Source organism: Fistularia commersonii, chromosome 1 (assembly GCF_037954325.1).
Source record: "Fistularia commersonii isolate RoL2024-O1a breed Wild chromosome 1, RoL_Fcom_v1.0, whole genome shotgun sequence".
In the NCBI taxonomy this organism is placed as follows: domain Eukaryota; kingdom Metazoa; phylum Chordata; class Actinopteri; order Syngnathiformes; family Fistulariidae; genus Fistularia; species Fistularia commersonii.
In genome coordinates, this window is record NC_141284.1 from 26959995 (window position 1) to 26982003 (window position 22009).

The window sequence follows — 22009 nt, forward strand, 5'->3', positions numbered from 1 at the left end:
GGTCATCATTAAAAAAAAAACAAACAGAGTGGAATGTAGTTGATGGATCCTTACTGTGTGCAGGGCGCGGATGTGTGTGTGTGTGTGTGTGTGTGTGTGTGTGTGTGGGGGTCTGTCCTCGGCCGGAGAGGCTTCTTCTTCACTCCAGAGGTTCGGTGTCGTCGGTAAAAAGGTCAGCCAGGTCGGCCACCGTCAGGACGGCGGCCTCTGCGTGCTTCATGGGTGCGCTGGTGTGACTGCAACCAAAAACAGAGCTTCGAAATAAAGTGGGTTTAGGTGAACGCCGATCCAAACGGCGACAGGAATTTTGGACATTTTGGACGATGTTACACTTCCTGTTAGCCGAAGAGCACATTGTAAAAAAACAACGCGAAGCAAATATCGCCCGTCACGACGGGTATTCGACCGAATATCAGCGACTGATAATGAAATCTGTTAAATCCAATTACGTGCGAGTTAAGATACATTTGGATCTGTTGGTTCTACCTTTTCTCCGCAGTTTTCAGCATGGCTTGCATTCTCTCCTCTATGGTGGATTTGATGAGGAAGCGGTGAACAAACGTGGGCCTGGCGGACAGAGAACGTCAGCACAAACGGCACGTTAGCGTGTTTTCCGTCCTTTTACGAACGACAACTCCGAGAACACGTCATCCCCGGAGCCCCGTTGAGCCGCATTTTGTAATAAATGCGCAAAATGTAATAACTTTTTCCATTTCATTTTGTAATAAAGACGCATTTTGTAATAAACTGCCCCCAATGCTTTTTGTAAGAAATTTTGCCGGATTATGTAATAAGTTTGTTATAATGTTATAATAATAGGATTATTACAAAATTGCAACTTTTTTTATTCTCTAGGAAATGTAATAACATGGTGCATTATGTAATAACAATTCTAAAGCATAGTTCATTTGTTTGTTAATTGTATTTTATTTTACTTTAAAGTATTTGTAAAAGCTAGGCCTATTATTAGTATCACTGTATTAGCCTAGTAGCAGTACTTAGCAATCACTATCAGTACACAATTCAATGGTTGCATTAATTAAGAATATTCTATAAATTCCACGTTATTACATTTCCTAGAGAATAAAAAAGTTGCAAGTGCATTTTGTAATAATCTTCTCAAAATGTTATAACCTATTACATAATGCAGCAACATTTATTACAAAATGCGTTGGGGCAGTTTCATACAAAATGCGACAGTTTATTACAAAATGCGGCTTTATTACTGAACGAAATGGAAAAAGTTATCACATTTTGGACGTTTATTACAAAATGCGTCTCAACAAGCCCTCGGTGCTTTCTGTTGGCGATAGGTTTTCCAACTATTTGAGAAAAATACAAAAACAGACTCTTCCTTCTGATTTCCATAGCAAAGCGACGTCGAATCCAAAATGTTTTTTTCCTCTACAGACATCAAAATTATCTTTACCATCTGTAAAATTCCTCAAACAACGGCAGGTGCAGAGCAGCTCTGCCCGTTACGAGGAGGATTTGTGGGTTTGTTGGCAAACGCAACTAGCGCAGAATTTATAGTTTGACATTTCTGGAAATGCGCTTGTTTGCGTAATGTCTAGAATCAGACAATTTACAGGGCGGTTATTTCTGAAAAGGTAAATATGAAGCACGCAGTCTGGACACAGCTCGCCCAGCGCTGTCCAAAGGTAATAACACCAGCACGTCAGCAGCGCGGCTGCGGGATTTTAGAAAGAAAAAAAACAAAAACAACCTAATATTGAATATAGAGACTGCAATGCGGTTTCCATTTCAGCAGGAAAGACAAAAATAAAAATCATCATATTCATTTTCATTAAAAAGAAACAAAAATATATGCAGATAAGTATGAATCTTGCAGAGATCGGTGCCAAATAAGTGTTGAAAATATGATGTGCAACCATGTAGAGCCTCAGTTCGTGTCAACTTCCAAAAAAGCGACTCCCTGCGGTTTGACAAAGATAGGACTTTATATGAAATCCTGATTTGTGGTGCAAATGGATCAATTAGGCGTTTAAATAGGGGATATTTTTATGCTTCCATGTGGCACAATAAGGTCTAACACAGGTGTGCCCAATACGTCGATCGCAAAGATAGTGTGTGTATTAAAACGTCAACCGATCCTCCTCACTATGAAATTCGTCACTTGACGGATCTGACCTTTACTGACCCGGGCGTCACTGCGCACGTGCACATAACGGCGCGTTTTAGCAAGCTAGCCAGTTAGCCTCCAATCTATGTCATCCGCCGGTCTGACCTTGCTATACCGAAAAAGGGAAATGCGGAGCGGCATTTTCCGACCGTTTATAAAAACTACAACGCCGACATCCATCTGAAAAGTGAGCCGAGAAGAAGAAAGGTGAAGGAACTATCACCATCTTCAAGAAGGGTCAGAGACGAGGCTCAGATCTTTCAACGTCTGCCTTTCACACCACCGAGGAGCTCCACTGAACGCCACAGGACGTCTTTCCTACCTGAGGCTATCAGACTTTTTAATTCCTCTCCCTTCAGCCGCAGGGAATCTCAAAATCATAAACCTTAAAAAAAAAAAAAAAAAAAAATTCCACCCACTACTGTAAATTGTAATAATTTATCTGTATATATGTTCATAACTGTGAACTATTTCACTTCATAACAGCTACATGTACAATATTTTTCATACTCTTGTGCACTCCTTATCTTTCACTTGTTCTAATTTCTTATTTCCGCTTTTTTTTTTTTTTTTTTTTTTACTGTTTATACTGTTTAAGATAAGATAAGAACAACTTTATTAATCCCGAAGGAAATTGTTGTGCCAGAGTTACAGAAAATATAACAGTAATAAATAATAAAAAGAAAAAGGCAGAATTAGAAATAAAAATAAACTATAAAGTGTCTCAGTGAAACTATAAAGTGTCTTAAATAAAATTAAAAAGAAAAGTAGAAAATTTACGAAAGAGACACTAGGTGAGGAGAAACTCTGGCAGGCAGCCGCCCGAGGCAGCGCCGGAAGTGGAAGTTTATACAATTTTCTACTATTATTTATTATTCTTATGTTTTTCTTGTAACTCTGACACAACAATTTCCTTCGGGATTTTTCTCACAGCTAATTTTAACACAGCGAACACAGCTATTTACCAAAAAAGTGCTGTGTTGTAGTGTGCCGTACGGGTTCATGCAGTTATGCGAGATCCACCAACATTTATTGTGTCAAGTATACTCAGTAGATATATCAATAAATATACTGCTCAAAAAAATAAAGGGAACACTTGAACAACACAATGTAACTCCAAGTCAATCACACTTGTGTGAAATCATAGTGTCCACTCAGGAAGCAACACAGATTCATTTTGACTTGTTTTAAGGACATTACATCAAAGTTGGATCAGCCAGGAGTTTGTTTTTACACTTTAATTTTGAGTGTGATTCCTAATCCAGACCTCCATGGGTTGATACAATTGATTTCCATGGATCGTTTTTGTGTGATTTTGTCGTCAGCACATTCAACTGTGTAAAGAGCAAAGTATTTCATAAGAATATTTCATTCATTTAGATCTAGGATGTGTTTTTTAAGTGTTCCCTTTATTTTTTTGAGCAGTGTATATATAGCTGCAAACAGTTGCGCGGTTTCGTACTTGGTCTGGCCGATTCGATGCACCCGTCCGATGGCCTGCAGCTCGTGGGCCGGGTTCAGGATCGGCTCCACCAGCAGCACGTGGGTCGCTTCGATGATGTTCAGCCCGTTGGAGCCCGTATGCAGGGGGAGGAGGAGGATGTTGGTCTTATCCTGATATCTGAACGAACTCAGGTTCTCCTGGAACAGGAAAGTCCAGTTTAAATCAACTCAATCTGGTCTTCAACTGAAAATGTGAATCAATTAATTGTCATTTAGTTCTGGTTGTGTACTTTTCACCCATATTGTTTCTTAAAGTTGTCCATTAGTATCCCTGATGTTGTTGCTGCTGACTGTTTATTTGTGGATGTCTTGCTATCTTCTGCTATCTATTGATATTTATATTCATATTTATTTAACTTTTTTATTTTTTGACGTTATAACTGTTACGCTGCAAAGGAATTTCCCATATGGGGATCAATAAAATGAATCTTATCTTACTTCTCTTAATTGAACAATTGAGAAAAATGATATCTAACATTGAATCATATTCAAAACAAAACAAAAATTAAAAGGAAAGGAATTTTTCCATCTTTTGGTTCTGAAGACACTCTTTTGGCAAAAAGGAAGAATTATTACACGCCGGCGTTTTTGTTTTTTTAGCTATTTCATTATTATTTCTATTCCTTGTAAAGATATGTTTTATATTAAGATATTTGTACAATTCTGCAGAGATATTTATTACCCTTTATTTTGATGTTTATAATGTGATGCTTCTACCCCATGTGCACCCCAACCCCCTCAGGGATAACTAAAGTTTATTCTGATTCTGATTAAACTAAGCAAAAATACAGGGGTGTGTGTTTTCAGGTTGCACGAGGTAGAGGAAGGTAGAATGGCCGTCGTGCCGATAAAGACGTGACGATCCTGCGCAAGTGGCGAGAATTCATACCTGGAATTTGTGAATTCCGTTGATTTGAGAGAAATCCATGTTGTTGTCAAATAAGGCCTTCGCGATGATGTCCAGGACGCTCTGCCACTGCGCAGCCCAGAAAAAGGAAAACCGGGTTAAATCCGGACTCGCCGTCCCCGGGACAAGCCGGTACCTGATGGGAGTAGGGGGTGGTTGACCGTTACCGTGGAGAAGACCAGACACTTGGCCCCGGGGTCGGTCACCTGGATCTTTATCAGGGTTCGCACTACTGCCTCCACTTTTGTAGAGTGGCTCCCCTGAAATGCAAAGGGAGCAGAACCGAGTGGCTACAAACTGGATCCAAATCGGAGCCGCGGCAAACCGACGGCATAGAAGACAAATCCCCGAATCTCCATTCGCATCCTGTTTATTTTTGTCGTTATTGTTGTCGCTCTGTTGTCTGTTCTTATCCTTGTTGTCGTTTTGGTTTGTCTATTCTCACCTTTGGTGTCTTTTTTTTTTTTTCCCTCCATTCTGTTTATTCTTATCCTCTTATCCTTCTATTAATTTGTGGATATCTTTTGCCATCTTTTAATTGTCTCTATATTCATATTGTCTCTATATTCTATTGTAAGTCGCTTTGGATAAAAGCGTCTGCCAAATGCAATGTAATGTAATATATGCATATTTTTATTGATACTGTAATTGTTGCAATGTGACATAAGAATTTCCCCTATGGCAGACCTGGGAATTTTACACATTTTTTTTATCCAGCCCATCAAACTATTTTCTTCTTCTTTTCCAAGTATTTGCAATCCATATTGAATTTAGAAACTCCTTGTTTTTTTTAAATTGTGTTTAATTTTGTACGAGTGATTCCCTACAAAATAATGTCGGTGCATTTTTAAATGATCATTAATGATGTAAAAGTCGAATTGAAACGTCAGAAAATTTAAATATTTAAATTGCAATCTTCATTTTGTTCAGTTTAAGTGATACCTAATTGGCCCCCGCATAACAATTAAATAAGAAATGTGGCCCACCAGCCAAAATAATTGCCCACCCCGGCCCTATGGGGATCAATTAAGTATATCTTATCTTATCTTGTCTTATCTTAAAGCATCATTCCAACATCCAATACATCAAATCATTTTCCCTTGAAATGTTGGCTTTTATTTGTTCAATTAAACTTTTTTTTTTTAAACTAATAATCCATCAGGATACAACGTCTAACAAAACATCAAGATGGGAAATGAACATGACGTTGTATCAGTCATAATAATTTTCACTTCCTTTTCTGCAAATTTCTTTTATTTTAAAACATTTGCCATTTATTGGTCATTTTGCTGATAACCTGCTTGAATAGTTTATCCCCCTACGTCTTTAAAAGTGATGTATTTTGCAACTGACCACAATTTTGCAATTGTTTTTGACTCTCTTTGCTTCTTACCCTGCATTTAGTCCTTGAAATCCCGCTGCCATAAAACCACCTCATGCCACAACGGCGCTTTTGTCAATGCAAATTGTTCACTCTTTTAAAAACTTCTTTTTATCTTGACCTATTTGTGTTATGACACCAAAACGTCGTCGGAAAGCCAACACAAAACTGCGGACATGCAGGCGGGACTCATCGAGACCCCAAGCCTGCGACGCTGACTCGGAAATATCGGTTTAAGGACTTGTACCTCAGTTCAATCCCGATGTGAAAGGATGCTCGGCGATCAATGAGGACCGACCTTAACCGGGAACTCCTGGTCCTGACTAGACGTGTGGGTGGTGAACACGTAGGAGATCTCCGTGTGGGAGGTGGTCTGCCTGCAGATGGCACATTTGATGGCCCGCCGCCTGGATCCCACGCTGTACTGATCCACGATGATGGCGATGCATCCGTTACAGAAGCAGTGGCCGCACGTCAACACCGCCCACTGCCGGGATTCAAAATCCACCGCTCAGCGACACAATCGGTGGCAAAAATGTTCAGTTTTATTTCAGCTTGGGCTGTTTTCTGGTTATGGTGTGCAGCTGTGATTGGCCTGTTGTAACCTCACTTTTTTTTTTTTTTGAATCTTTCAATTACAGGTTTGAGACTGAAAGCTTGAAATAAACAAATGAGCATCCAAACAGTTAAGACCTTAAACCGGTGTCAAAGTTTACAAGGCAGTTTATTTTTGGTTATCCTTAGAGCACGAGTGTCAAACTCAAGGCCTGCATCTTAAACATGAGCTGCGGACATGCAGGCGGGACTCATCAAGTTCTATCCACCCCCTTGTACTTTTAATTTGATCACATTTTTTACTTGTTTCGAGTTTTATCCACTGCTTCCGTACTGTCTTTAATTTAATCTCATTTTCACCTGTTTTTAGTTTATCTCCTGTTTTTTAATTTGATCTCATTTTATTGTTGTGCTATGCGCTGCTTTGCTTGTAAACTTGTCGACCCTGAAAATGAGGGAGACCTCAGTGGTCTTACAAGTATAAATAAAGGTTATTATTATTATTAAACATCTTAAAAGGTCTGATTGTCTGATGTAAATAAGTGCATGGAGCATAAACTACATTTCACGCAATTCATGTCGATCATGTTACCCGTGAAGTGAAGGCATCTCGCTGTAAGATCGGCGTTAGATCCACATCAACGCCATTTTCAAAAAGTGAGATAGAGAAATAAAAACAATCCCTAAATGTCCAGGAAGAGAAAAGTCGATGCAGATGGAAGGCTGTTTCAGGAAAGATGGGAAGGCCAATGCATGTTTGTGCTTCAGGGAGAAAAAAAAAACGGTATGTCTTTTGTGTTGTGAGTACAATCTACGTTGGTATTTTGACACCAAACGCGGAGCTAAGTATGCTAAAGTTAGCTTTCCGGAAAAACAACACGTTGTACAAGAATTAAAAGCCAAACTAGGACGGCAGCAGAATGTGTTCACGAAAGCCGCGTCCAAAAACACCGCAGCAGTAGCTTTGTAATGAGTAAACATCATTTTTTTTTTACATCTATGCAAATGCTTATGTAACATTTTGGATTTGAATGAGTAATGCATTAAGTTACTTTAAGTAACTTAAGTTACTTTCTAAGTCACTTTTTACTGTTTATCCAATTTTTTTTTTTTTCTTTTTCCTTCTTTTATTTATTCATTATTGTTTTGTTTTACTTGAAACTCTGGCCCAACAATTTCCTTCGGGATAAATAAAGTTGTTCTTATTCTTATTCTTATTATTCGACATTACATTTGGTTACATTTCTACGGTTTCTGTTACACGAGGGCAATCATTCTGCTGATGCGCCCTCGGTGAAAATAAGTTTGAAAATAAGCTTCAGAGGATTCTTCTCCAACATTCACTGCAAATTTTCATCTTGGCTACACATCACTTCAAATTTTGGATTTTTTTCCGATGATCACGCACTGACCTCCTGCCCGAGCGGCCGAGCACAGATGGGACACGGCTCCGGGTTCAGCCCTCCGGTGGACTTGTCCTGGGACTGGAACAAAAAAATTCGTTCCTGAGCGTCCTGAGCGGTTCCGCCTTGAATTAAGAACGCGGTGCCGACAAATGTTTACCTTCTCCAGATTGGTGAGGTACAAAAACTGGCCCAGCTTCTTTTGCAGCTGAGACTTGGCCACCGCCTGGTCATTCAGGAGCTTAACTCTGTTCTGTTCCACCTGCCGAGGGCAAAGATCGGGAACGCAGGAAAAGAAATGTAAAGAGTGTTGTATCGTGCTTTCCGTAGATATTTTGTCTTTTAAACATTGTTTTGAAGAACTGACATCATTTAGGCCTGAAAAGTCTGCATTTGAATACCGTTACTTCCGGACTATGACCCGCTACTTTTTTCAAACTGCTGCTTAAACAATGATGCTGCTTATTTATGGATTTTTTGGGGGGCTGACAGCGAAAATCACGCCGCCAAAACATTTAGCAGCGTCACATCAGACCAATGAAATAACCGTCAGATTCTAGGCCGTTGGATGGACTTCTCCATGTATTATTTAGTTTTCATCTCTTTCATCATTTACATGCACTGTTTGGAAAAAAAAAGCACTTCCAGTATGTATGGTACGTATTTAGATTAGATTCAGATTAGATTCAACTTTATTGTCATTACACATGTAAGGATACAGAGTAACTAAATGCAGTTGGCATCTGATCACAAGTGCAAAAAGTAGAAGTGCATATGTGCAGAATGTGCGGTATTTACTGATAAATGCAGTATTTACAGAATAAATGCAATTTTTGGTGTTTTTTTTCCATCTCTTGTACAGTATCTCATAATAATATAGAGATGTTATATGAAAAATTATACAGAATATACAGATGGACCGAGAAAAGGAATGGATGGATGGATGGATGGATGGACTTTTTATTATTCATCTTTTTCATCAGCTACATGCACTGTTTGGAAAAAAAAAATCCAGTACGTATTTGTGGATGTAACCAGTATGTATTTACCGCAATTTCCGGGTGATAAGCCGCGACTTTTTTGACGTAAACAACGATTGCGGCTAATGTATGGACTTTTTTGGGTGAAGGACGCTAACGAGCTTCACGCCGCTAAAACGTTTATCCTCGTCACATCGGACCGATGAAATGACCGGGAAATTCTGAGTCCGTTCAACTCCGACACCGAAGAAGACGACTTTGACGGTTTCAGTGCGCAGGAGGAAGCCCGAGATAGCTATCGGCTAGCCGGTGCGGCTTATATTGAGGTGCGCTCAATAGTCCGGAAATTACGGTAATTAAAAGCTGGAAAACAATGTAAATATCTCATGTCACAACGTGGACGCCTGTAGCTTGTAGACAAGTGCGGGCATTTATTTTAGCCGTTGCAGCTTATATTCAGGTGCGCCTAATAGTCAGGAATTTGCTTAATCACATAAACACACTCATTTTTGGGTATCTCCAAAATAGCACAGAATATCACCGACCTCATGTGGCTCTATTATGTGCAGAAGTTTGGGCTTGGGCTCGTCGGGCAGGCGGACGCGGAGCCGCTCGGTGGCCATTCCCAGCTCGTCGATGGCCGACACGTGATTCCGCAGGACCATCCAGTACTCGTGCAGCACCTGAGAGGAGACACTTGCGGCTTTTCACCCGAGCTTTTGACGTTCAGACGGTAGGCCGGGGGCACTATTAGCACACCGACAAGCGGCATGTGCGGTTGACGGTTGCGAGTCTCTGTTACGCAACAAAAACTATTTACTCATTCATGAATTCTGCCTCCGTTACGAGTGAGTCAACCCGGATGTCCACAGGATCCCATGGTGTTTCCAGGACATCCGGGTTGACCAGTGTCTCACAGCTAGCATACATGTCCTGCACCAGTCTAACATACTTCTCTGCCACTCCAGACTTCCTCATACAATACCAGAGCTCCTCTCTTGGCACCCTGTCATATGCCTTTTCTAGGTCTACAAAAACACAATGCAGCTCCCTCTGGCCTTCTCTGTACTTTTCTATTAGCATTCTCAACGCAAATACTGCACCTGTAGTACTCTTTCTTGGCATAAAGCCATACTGGTGTTCACAGATGCTGACTTCTGCTCTCAGTCTAGTTTCCACTACTCTTTCCCATAACTTCATTGTATGGCTCATCAACTTAATCCCTCTATAGTTGCCACAATTCTGCACATCCCCTTTATTCTTAAAAATAGGCACCATCACACTTTGTCTCCATTCTTCAGGCATCTTCTCACTCTCTAAGATCCTGTTGAATAATCTAGTCAGAAAATCTACCGCTGCCTCTCCTAGACACTTCCACACCTCCACAGGTATATCATCAGGACCAACTGCTTTTCCACTCTTCATCCTCTTCAATGCCTTCCTCACTTCACTTTTTTTTCTCTTTATCTTCATATTCATATTTATCTGACACCTATAATCTGTTACGCTGCTGTGACAAAAGAAGGGGATCAATAACGTTTATCTTATCACCTACTTGTCAATCGCCTACTCGATGCACCGACCTTGTATTCCTTCTTCCAGTTCTCAAACAGCTCCATGAAGATGTTGCCCTCCTCCACCACTTCAGGGTCCATCCGTTTGGCCTTGGCGAAGGACAGGATGGCCTTCAACGTGCGCTCCATCTCGCTGGCGGCCCACAGGCCTCGGCTGGTGGTGGGAAGTCGATCGTCCACCAGCCCCTCTTCGTCCTCTATCATTTCTTCAAAGATGGCCGTCTGACCTTTCACCCTGCCGGGGGGGGGGGTTACGTTTCTGTTTAATCGTGAATCTTTTCTTCGCGCTGCACTTCGGCGAGCGTTCTTTTACTCACGTGTGCGAAAACAGCTTGGATTCGTAGTTGGTGAAAAGTTCATCTGCTTTGCAAAAAACACAGCTGGAACAAAATGACGGATGTGTTACGTTTTTGTGGAAAAACAATAACGTAATGTGTCGATCGGTTTGACAAAAGATCCGATCAGTCTTTTGTAGCTAAATTGTTTCAAAATCCTGCCATGTGTTACCACAGGGATTTTCAGATGCCTTTTTTACAACACGGCTAATGTTACAATGACGTCTTTCTGGTGATCAGACGTGATCAGACGTTCCTGTGCATCTTGTATTTGCAAGTGTATTTGCAGTCCCTATGTCCTCTATTGTAAGTCGCTTTGGATAAAAGCGTCTGCCAAATGCAATGTAATGTAATGTAATGTTAGGGGAATCATAGTCAAAGATTTGCAACTAAAATTAGTCCTTAATACTGACAAAACCAAACTAATGTTGTTTCCAAACTCTAGAAAGAGGCCGCAAGTTATTCCCAAGTGTCTTGCTTGATGACACTTTGTCTTTTAAGCCTCATGTTAAGAATCTTGTGAAGAAACTCATCGTGTTTTTTTATTCCGAAATATTTGCTGTTTTTTTTTTTTTCTTTTGAGGTCAAAAAGCGAGTTGTCACTGCAACTTTTTTTATCCATTTTAGATTTTTGGAGACCTTTTGTATATGAATGCTTCAGCTCAGTGTCTGAGTAAGGGTTGACTCGGCGTATCATGCTGCTTTAAGGTTTGTCACTAACTACCCGTTGCTGTGAGCTGTATTGTCGAGTGAGATGGTCTTCTTTGTCCACCAGATTTATTCACTGGTGCACTCTTACATCTGTAACTTAACCATACAGAGAAGTGTTGATTCTTATGGTTTACTTCACTGATTTGTAACTGTTTTATATGATTTGTATGTATTGTATTTTCACGACCATAAGGCGCAGTCTCAGCTATGTGTGCCATTATTGTGTTTAACACACACATAAGGCGCACCTGATTATAAGATTTTATATACAATCCACGCCCACACTAACGTTCTCAAGGTGTCCTCTACTACATCCGCCTTACAACAACAACACACACACACAAGCATACAAGTGTACGTATTTAAAAACAGAGCGGGAGCTAAACTGAGTTTAATATTCACTTTTTTTTTTTACCGGTAATCGTCATCAATCGAACCCATGGAAGTCCTCATCCTCTGTTTCTGATTTGAACAGCTGCGCTAAATCTCCATCGAACATGCCAGGTTCACTTTCTTCACTCTCAGAGTCACTTTCTGTGCCGCGCCGTTCCTCGAAAATGATGCCGGCTTTTGCAAAAGCTCCAGCAACAGTGCCAGCGGACACGTTAGCCCGAGCATCTACAATCCATTCGCAAATTGTGGCATAACTCGCCCCTTCCACTCTTAGTGAAGCCGTGGTCTCCAAGAAGACTTTTTGTACCCCGTTGTGCGTACCGCTACCGCGCTGGTCCCCTCCTTCTGCACAACGTGATTCACCGGGATGTCGAAAGTGAGCGGCACCTCGTCCGTGTCAGGGATGTGTTTGTCGGCGATGTGTTCAGGATTGTTACAACAACGATGTTCTGCATAACGCACACACCCGTTCTTTTAGATACAATCAATGCCCACACTTCCCCCTTTAACATACTCATGGTGTTCTCTACACAGGGCGCACTGCGCTATTGGGGCGCGCCGCACAATTTGAAGAAAATCTAAGACTTTTATATGCGCCTTATAGTCGCGAAAATACGATAATACAATGCTTCGGACTTCTGAATAAAATCACCGTTCTTGTTATTTCCCTGTTCATATGTTCTGCATTTAGAAGATCATAGTGAGCATTAATTTTATTGATTATTATTTTAATTATTATTTATTTTTATCTTATTTCTCATTTGATTTTTATGCACGGGCCCAGATATCGTGAAAATCGAATTAAATGAAATTTGCCTTTTAGTCGTGAAAATACGGTAATTTCATTTTAAATGTAACTGTATTCTTTTGCTGCCTCTTGGCCAGGACTCCCTTGAAGAAGAGGTTTTTAATCTCAATGGGACTTTCCTGGTAAAATAAAAAAGGTTAAGAATAAGAAAAAGAAATTCCTGACACCACACCCGAGGGCGATCGGTGACGTCTCACTTATTGAGCGGCAGTCGCATCGGCCTCAGGTGACAAACGGTGGCCTCGTCGATGACTTTTTGCGACGCCGGACCTTCGAGGCTCCTCACCGCGTCACGGACGGTCTTCTGGGATTTCAGCAAATCCTCCATTTGGCTGGTGAGCAGGAACTGCAGGCCGCAGCCGTCCCTGAACCTGCACAGAGTCACGCCGTCTGTTCAGGGACCGTCTTCACTCAGAAGCCCGTCTGGTTAGGTCGGATAAGCGCTTTACTTGTCGACCATGGAGAGCTTGTTGGCTTCCTGCTTGTAGCTGCAGGTCAGCTCGTTCTTGACGCGGGAAACCAGGTCATCGTCGCAGGAGTAGTGGATCGACCTCTGAATGACCTCCAGCCACCAAGGCGAGTTCAACTTGACCTTCGAAAACACAGCATACCTAATTGATCTTTAAAAGGTCAATGTTAAATAATCCAGAAGTTAATTTGAACTAGAAAATAAAGATGGGGTGTTTTAGCTTTTTCTCATTAACATGTCATCCTCTAAGTCTGTTGTCTTTTTTTATCCTTGTTGGTCTCAATCCATTCGCATCCTGCTTATGTTTGTTTATTCATTCTATTTTTGTCATCGCTATTGTCACTTTGTTTCTGTTGTCATTTAGTTCTGGTTGTCCGTTTTCTCTTTTTTGTCCATTCTTGTCCTCGACGTTGTTGTCTCCGCTGTCTATTTATTTCTGGATGCTATCCTCTAATTGTCTCTCTATTTATATTTACATTCGTATTTTTTGACACTGTAACTGTTATGCTGAAGTGATAAAAAAGGGGATCAAAGCACTTTAATTTATCTTAAATAATCATGAATGAATAGATGAAAATGTACTGAATAATACAAATTATGCAGTGTAAAAAAAATCTGATAAATATCCTTTAACTTTGCCTCCCGCTGGAGAACTTTCTTTTTCCTCCCTTTTTGATAATATGGTTACTTTTTAGACCCCCCCCCCCCCACCATTCTTGGTGCAATTACAGCACCAAAACATTTTAAATTCCTATTCGCTGTTCATGTCAAGCATTCCGGTATGACCTGTTATTACAATTACGTGTAATTTCGGGTTGTTTACCGGTTACAAAAATGAATGGAAAAATTGTGTTCTCACTTTGGTTTTCAGCTCCTTGATGTTCTGCAGCACCGGCTGCAGCGCTTGACGGGCGTCCGCCACCTCCGAGTCATACTTGGTCATGTAGTGCTGCCGCAGCTGCTCGGCCTGCGGAAAGAGGCGACGGAACGGCGAGGAAAATCACAACGGATGCGGGGAGGCGGCGCGGGATTAATCGAGAGGCCACGTGAGGTTATTCCGTCACGAATTACCTCCTCGCTCAGCCGGTCGTCTCTCAGCGTCGGAGGGATACCGGGATGCTTTGCATTCAGCAGCTCCATTAAGTTGTGAGTTGCATGTAACCTCTGTTTAATTAGAACAAAATAGCAAAGGCAATTAGCCGTTTTGTATCGATACCAATTTTGGACGTGGATTCTCGGCCTTCTATCTGGTACAGTGCTGTGCACTGGGGGAAGTCAGACTTGGTGCATCTTAGACCAGGGGTCAGGAACCTATGGCTCTTCTGGTGATGCCATATGGCTCCCAGACAATTTTGAGTTGAAAAAGAAAAAAATCAGTTTGGAACTGATTTTAAAATCTTTCTTCTTCTTCTTCTTTCGGCTTTTCCCTTCAGGTGTCGCCACAGCGAGACAACTTTCTCCATCTAACCCTATTCTCTGTATCTTCCTCTCTCACACCAACTACCTTCATATCCTCTCTCACTACGTCCATAAATCTTCTCTTTGGTCTTCCTCCAGACCTCCTGCCTGGCAGCTCCACCTTCAGCAACCTTCTACCCAGATCTTCACCATGAACACTCCTTTGTTCATGTCCAAACCATCTCAATCATCACTTCGTCTCGGTCATACGTGTCCTGCACCCCTGTGACAAATTTTTCTTTTCCTTTGGTCTTTTCCCTTCAGGGTCGCCACAGCGAATCCACTTTCTCCATCTAACCCTATTCTCTGTATCCTCCTCTCTCACGCCAACTACCTTCATATCTTCTCTCACTACGTCCATAAATCTTCTCTTTGGTCTTCCTCCAGACCTCTTGCCTGGCAGCTCCAATTCCAGCATCCGTCTACCAATATATTCTCTATCCCTCCTCTGTCCATGACCCAACCATCTCAGTCTGGCTTCTCAGACCTTCTCTCAAAAACATCTAACATGTGCTGTTCCTCTGATAGACTCGTTCCTGATCCTATCCATCGGAACTGATTTTAAAATATTTGTGATATTTCTTCATAATAATTTTAAGGTTGGATGGGGAAAGTTGATTCGCTGTGGCGACCCCTGAAGGCAAAAGCCGAAAGTAGAAAAAGAAGTATCTTCATAATACTGTGTCATTTTAAAGTAAACAGAAATTAGTTTTTGAAAATAAATTTCACGGGTCGCCCGTCGGTCGGGTTGGGAACCATTGGCTTCCGAGCACGTCTGGATCGTTGTAAAGGCGAAGAAATTAATTTTATCAAATAGCCGACTACTTTATCCGCATCAACCCTCGTAACGGAAAAGATGGCGACAAAAAAAAAAAGACGATGATTACTGTGCTTTCCAGGCTGCGCGAACAGAAGAATATGCATTTGGATCTGCGGTACGTTTAATATGCTATGATAAAATTGCATAGATGAAACGGTCAAATATAAAGTAGCACTTTGATCAAATCCATGCAGCACCAGAGGTCGCATTAAAAGTAAGACGTATTTCATTTTTTGCGCGTTAAAAATACTATATGGCTCTCGACGAAACATATCAAGAAATATTTGTCTTTTGTGGCTCTCCCAGTCAAAAAAGTTCCCGACCCCTGATCTCGAGTGTCTTTTGTCAGGTTGATATGGATAGAAAAACTCTTCCCGTGCTAATTTCAAATTCATGAAAAAAGCCCGAGTGGGATTAAGGGATGTACCTGTAATGAGTCTGTTTTCAGTCTTCCTTTGTGCTCCTCTGATGAACGCAGCACTTCTCTATACATCTCCGCCGCCTCTACATACTCGTCTGCGGGTGTGAATAGAGGTTACTGACACTCGATAGCGCGTGACGCTAATGAGGCGCGCTACACCGACCCCAAGCTCCGACACATTAGACATATCATTACCTTCACTTAGACGGCGGCGTGACGACAAATGGGGGAAAAAAAAAAAAAAGGCAAAGCGAGATCACGGGTTCTGCTTTGTCCGAACCGATTCCCATGGGAAACCGAGAGCAGGAGACGCGGGTTTTTTTTTTTTTTTTTTTTTTTTACCTCTGATGATGTGGATTCCTGCCAGGCCGTTGAGAGCGCACACCAATTGTCTGTGGGCTTCTTCACACTCCACTCGACATTTCTTCTGCAGGGACTTCAGCAGCTCCTCCATTGTCATGGTGCTAGAGAGTGCCAGGCAAACCGCGAATACTTAGCAACCAATTCCAGCGGAAATGTCCAGAACGGGTCGACTTTAAATAAACACAACCGTGCATCACGGTGTTCATGATACACCTTTTCTGAAGAGGCAGGAACTCCCCCCTCACGGCTTGCGGGTGGCAGCAGGCCTGACGCAGCCTCAGCAGCGGGTACAGGATGGTGGTGACGGTGCGACGGTCCAGGGTGCCGAGTTTCAGGCTCCAGTCGGAGATCTTCCTGAGTTTGACCAGAGCGTCCTGGGAGCAGACCTCGTGCTGACGGTGGTAGAAGTGACCCTCGACGGGGGAGAAATGAAGCCAGTGCACCTCCTCCGTCTGGGGGGGGATCTGGATCTGGGGGGGAAAAAAAAGAAGTTTATGATTTAAACCAAAAGGGTGCCAACTATGACTTCACTATAAATGAGCTTCAGTACAGTGTATTTTCTATTGAGATAACCTTAAAATGCATGTGTTTAGATCGTACCATAATTTCTGGACTATTGAGCGCACCTGAATATAAGCCGCGCCGGCTAAAAAACGCTGAATAAATAAATGTGTGTGTATATAGGCTGCACTTGTTTATAAGCCGCAGGTGTCCACGTTGTAACATGAGGTTTTTAAAAAGAAGCGTTTTTTTTTTTTTTTTAAACGTTTAATTAAATACATTCGCAAATATTTACCGGAAATGCTTTATTCCTGTAACACAGCTGATGAAAAAGATTAACAATAAATAACACAAGGAAAAGTCCATCCGTCCATCCCTTTTCTATCCCCGCTTTTCCTCCAGCTGATCGCTATCTCAGTCTTCCTCCTGCGCATTAAAACCATTAAATTCTTAAATTCATCCATTCTTATCCTTGATGTTGTTGCTGTTGTTCCCTCTGCTGTCTATTCATTTGTGGATTTCTAATTTTCTCTCTATTTATATTTATATTTATATTTATACGCTGCTGCGACAAAGAATTTCCCCTATGGGGATCAATAAAGTTTATCTTATCTTATCTTGTCTTATCTTATCTTATCTTAGTCGTCTTCTTCTGTGACTAAATGTTTTGGCGGCATGAAACTCGTAAGCCTGAAAAAAATCCATCAATTCGCCGTATTATTGATTAATCCGCGCTGTTCAAAGTGTGTGGAAAAAATAGCGTCTCATAGTCCGACGGTATTTAATCTGTTAATTTGTCAAACACTGATGGAAGCAGATAGAAAACATTATTTCTAAAGTGAAGACATTTGTAGGAATCCTAGCAGCCAATTATCTTTTCATTTGCTCAAACTTTTTTTTTTCCTCTGTTCGAAGAATGAATTCTTTTGCGCACAAGACAACTATATATTCTTATCGTTAACTTTGTGCAAATGAGCAAAATAATTAGTTGTTTAAATGAGAATTTATACGTACACGCTAGATCAGTGTTTCCCAACCTTTTTTGAGCCACGGCACATATTTTACATTCGAAAAATCACACGGCACACCACCAAATAAATATGTCCAAAACATTTTTTAACAAATTAGGATGAAACCGTAGTTTCAATTTACTTAGTGTGATATCTAATATATCTAATGTCTGTAGATTCATCAAGTTGCAATGCAAATTTCCCACTGATGTGCGACTTTTCCAGAACACTTTTTTCAATGTCTGAAGACATGTCATCAATATGTCTGAAAATGGTATTATTTGAGAGAACTGGCTATTTCTTTATCAACGCCAGAGCCGAGCATTTCTTCTACGATGATTTTGCCGGCAGGTAGTATTAATGTTTTGCTGTTTGGATTTAGAGACGAGTTCAGCAACTTTATAGCAGCTTTCACTGCTTTCTCACTCGTCTTGGTAGTTTTCAACAACGCTGCCTGTTTGTTTACGCAGATACAAGTACTTTTTATTTTAAAAATGTATCACGCAAAGCGTCACTAATCCCTCTGATACACAGATGCACAGATTAATTCCCTACCCGTTGCCATGGAATGGACACGATGCCCACATAGACATAGGAAGACACATTATTTGCGTTGGACAAATAATTTTCGGACCAATCAGGTGAAAGTGGGCATTTTTCCACGGCACACCTGATGATCTCTCACGGCACAGTGGTTGGGAAACACTGGTCTAGATAAATCATTTTTTCCATTGGACAGAATGATCCTGCTCCACGCGAGCTAGGAAAATATAAACATGTGACATATTTCTATGGATTTCTTGGGACTCGCCCTGCTTTACAGGTTCAGTAGGACTTTAAGAGCAATTGCATTGTTTTTTGTTTAAAGCAGTTGTTTTTCCAGTATGTTTTTACTTTAAACAGGCCACCATCACTTCCAATTTTCCCCATTCCTGCGAAATGCAAGAATGAACCGTCGTTCTCCAAAAATCCAAGACGTACCTGATCGATGACGTCTTTCTTGGCCGACCTCCACAACAGCTGCGCGATTACGTTGTACAGTGGCTCCGTGTTACCCCGGCGATAGGGGCGGTAAAGTAACTGGTCCCACCAGTGTTTGACCCAGAATGGGTCCACTCCCAGGAAGAGCACCAGGCCGTAGAGATCTACGCAGACGACAGGGTTGTTTTACTGCGCGAACTGTGCCGATGGCGGCTTACGTCGGCTGAACTTCAAAAATCCGTTACCCTCCAAGCCTCTCTGGACAGGCGTGCCGCTGACACACCAGCGGTTGGTCGACGCCAGACGGAGCGCCATTTCTGCAGCCTGGGGGGGAAATGAGAGAGCGATGGGCAACTAAACCCGGAGAACGCTGGATAAAAGACGATATAAACACGATTATTTCGTCATTTTAGACTTTTTATCCTTTAGATTGCATTATGGATTGAACAAAAATAAATCGTGTCGGTAAAAGTGGCAAGAAAAAACCCTATTCAGTAAAAATGACAGAGAACAGTTGCTAATTTTTATTAGCAACAGTTGTTAATTTTTATCAGCAACTGTTCTGCACTTGCAGGATAAAGATTCTGCTTTTGAGAATGTAGTATTGAATACTTTTCCCGCCTTATATAATTGAGTTTTGGACTTTCTCACTCACTGCTCACAGTATGTTCCATTTCTTCATCCTTCTCTAAACTTTCACGCCATCTGCAGTTTTTGACCTTTTTTTTTTTTTTTTTTTTCTTTAAATACCTGAAATGCTCACGATATCGTGTTGTTATCACGACAAATATGAATTCATTTTATTTCCCGGAGGACATTCGAGTTGTTGAGGAGAATTGTGGAGCGCTTCGTTTCGGTGGCGAGACACAACCTTAAAATTTCATTGAATTGGTTATTCTTTTACGGCGCGACGACATTTCCCCCTTCTCCGCAGCTCGCGCTCACCTTCGCCGTTGGACATTCCACCATCTGAGCCTCGTCCAGACAGATGCGCCACCACTCCACCGCCACCAGAGGGCTGGGGATGGCCATGTAGCGCTTCTGGTTGCGGAAGCGGCGCCCGTCCTGGCTGTTGCTGTGGGGAATGTCGACGTAGTTGAGCTCCGAGCGCAGCACGTCGTAGGTGGTGATGACCACGTCCTGCTGGGCCAGCATGTGCGGCTGGATGAAGCCGTGCTTCTTGACTCCCTGATAAACCTGAGATATCGCATGAGGATTACATAAGAATTACACTCATAACTGTATTCTGTGTTTGATTTCAATACCAGTGCAGGGATATCCCATCGAGGGTCATCCCGCCCAAATAAACCATTCCCGGCATGACAGGTCACTTCAAATCTTGCGAAAACTGGTCTGAGTTAGAGCCATTCATTCATTCATTCATTCATTCATTCATTCTCTACACTGTTGATCCTAAACCGATCCCATCTGTGAATGGGCGCGAGTCGCCCGGTGAAATTGTCAAAAAATCCACGTTAATTAAGGTTACGAGTTTGAGATGCCACTTCTCTTTCTGAGTACCGTATTTTTCAGACTATAAGTCCCACCTTTTTTCATGGTTTGACTCATCCTGCGACTTATACTCAGGTGTGACATATATTGTAGGAGTTCTGGGATTTTTTTTATTGGCTGTGAATGTCATAATTGTTATATTATAATTATTGTTATTATATGTATTTAATTTAATTTATTTATGCTTTTAATGTAATTTATTCATTATTTATTGATTTTTTTTTTTTTTTTTTTGCTGCCCCTCGTGGACAAATGAACTTTTTCCGATTCTGATTGTTATAATAAAGATAAAGTTTGTTAACCAGGAAATTGTCATTGTTGGCCACGTCCACTCGGATATGACGCTATTAAAATATACAATTTCATATGTTGTATTTTCACACTGACAGCTGCGAAAGTGCGCTCTAGGCTTGCGTGCCAGTAACTGCTACTCCCATTTCTCCTGCACCGCTAGAAATTTCAAATTTAAACATCAACGTTTAAAGACAGCTGAGAAAGACCGAACACAAACGCCCCCGAAAAGAAAATCATATTTTTCAGATGACAAGCTGCTAGTAGGGATATTTGCTGCTGAAAATGGTAAGCAAGCAGCAGAAAGAAAGTTTGGAGTGAGCGAGAAACTAGTGAGGGACTGGCGAAAAAGAGGATTCCATAACTGCAATGACCAAAACAAAAAAGCTAATGGCTAAAAGCTAGATGGCCACAACCAGTTTGGTAAACTTGTTATGCTACGTTGTTTATGCTAGAGTTATCTGAATAACTGTTAATATAGTACGTTAACCTACAAGACACCTATTCAGCCTGTTGTTCTCTATTTTATGGTTATAACAATAACTTGCCATTCAGGGAGAAACATCTGTTCTTGGTTTCTGATTTTACAAAATAAATTTCCCTGCAAAAATGCGACTTTTTTTTCTTCATTACGCATTTTTGGCAGGTGCAACTTGCATACTCCGGAGCGACTTACGCTAACTGTCTTTTTGGGAAAAAAACAAAACAAAAAACTGCATCTTCTTTAAAAGCTTTTGAGCAGCATAAATAAAGTAGAGAACACGCACGTGTGTCCTTGACCTTGCAGAAGGTCACATCTGCGAAAGCAGGATTCCTTTTTTTTTCTCACCAGCACCCGGAGCGAGGACGACCTGATGTGTCGGTTGATCTCCTCCACCCACTGGTGACAGATGGAGCTGGGGGAGATGATGAGGGTGGCGCCGGTGGAGACGGGCGTCATGGCGACCAGGCAGTGCGGGCAGTAGAAAGGAGTGGTCTGGAGGCTTTCCTCTTTGTAGTTGACGCAGGCGGCGTGCTGCCAAAGCTGGCATTTCATACACTGGACCTGAGCTTTGTAGTCCATGATGCCCAGTTCCCCGCAGATACACTCAAACCTGTAGTCCGGACTGCTGGAGGGGGCCGTCGACGCGCCCTCCGAGTCCGACGGTTCGGCGCTAGCCCTTATTTCGGGCCGGTGTAACGTTCTCTCCGGGTCCGATTCGCATTTACCCGCGGGCGCCTGTAAACCCGTGGTGGAAATATCCACCTGGTGGTCCGGCTGATCCGGTTTCTCCTCCCCGGGTGCGGCGGGTTTGGACGGAGGGGGATTCAGATCGCTTTCGTCTTCGGCGAGGGAGTGGTGGAGCGCCGCTTCCGCCTTCTCCTTTGCCCGTCTCTTAAAGGCTTTCCTGGGCGAACTTTCTGCAGGCTTAAAATTCTAGCCAAGAGAAAAAAAAAACGGATGAAAGTCAACCTTTCACACACCTTCATCTTTTTTTTTTTTTTTTTTT

General features: G+C 41.8%; 1 protein-coding gene across 2 annotated transcripts in view; it reads right to left on the reverse strand.

Annotated features, from left to right (window-relative positions):
• Window positions 1-106: 106 nt before the first annotated feature.
• Window positions 107-22009, reverse strand: part of shprh (SNF2 histone linker PHD RING helicase) — a 33321-nt gene continuing 11418 nt past the window's right edge. For both annotated transcript variants that reach the window (XM_086157535.1, XM_086157526.1), the window contains exons 9-30: window positions 21349-21936; window positions 19662-19913; window positions 18962-19040; window positions 18717-18880; window positions 16438-16694; window positions 16204-16325; window positions 15868-15956; window positions 14234-14326; window positions 14022-14129; window positions 13143-13285; window positions 12891-13064; window positions 10764-10826; window positions 10456-10681; window positions 9418-9555; window positions 8053-8154; window positions 7902-7973; window positions 6233-6421; window positions 4721-4813; window positions 4536-4622; window positions 3606-3784; window positions 487-567; window positions 107-236 (exon numbers count right to left, since the gene is read on the reverse strand). In XM_086157535.1, the coding sequence (XP_086013661.1) occupies window positions 140-236; window positions 487-567; window positions 3606-3784; window positions 4536-4622; window positions 4721-4813; window positions 6233-6421; window positions 7902-7973; window positions 8053-8154; window positions 9418-9555; window positions 10456-10681; window positions 10764-10826; window positions 12891-13064; window positions 13143-13285; window positions 14022-14129; window positions 14234-14326; window positions 15868-15956; window positions 16204-16325; window positions 16438-16694; window positions 18717-18880; window positions 18962-19040; window positions 19662-19913; window positions 21349-21936 (3396 nt within the window). In that variant the 3' untranslated portion in view covers window positions 107-139. The remainder of the gene's footprint in view (window positions 237-486; window positions 568-3605; window positions 3785-4535; window positions 4623-4720; window positions 4814-6232; window positions 6422-7901; window positions 7974-8052; window positions 8155-9417; window positions 9556-10455; window positions 10682-10763; window positions 10827-12890; window positions 13065-13142; window positions 13286-14021; window positions 14130-14233; window positions 14327-15867; window positions 15957-16203; window positions 16326-16437; window positions 16695-18716; window positions 18881-18961; window positions 19041-19661; window positions 19914-21348; window positions 21937-22009) is intronic.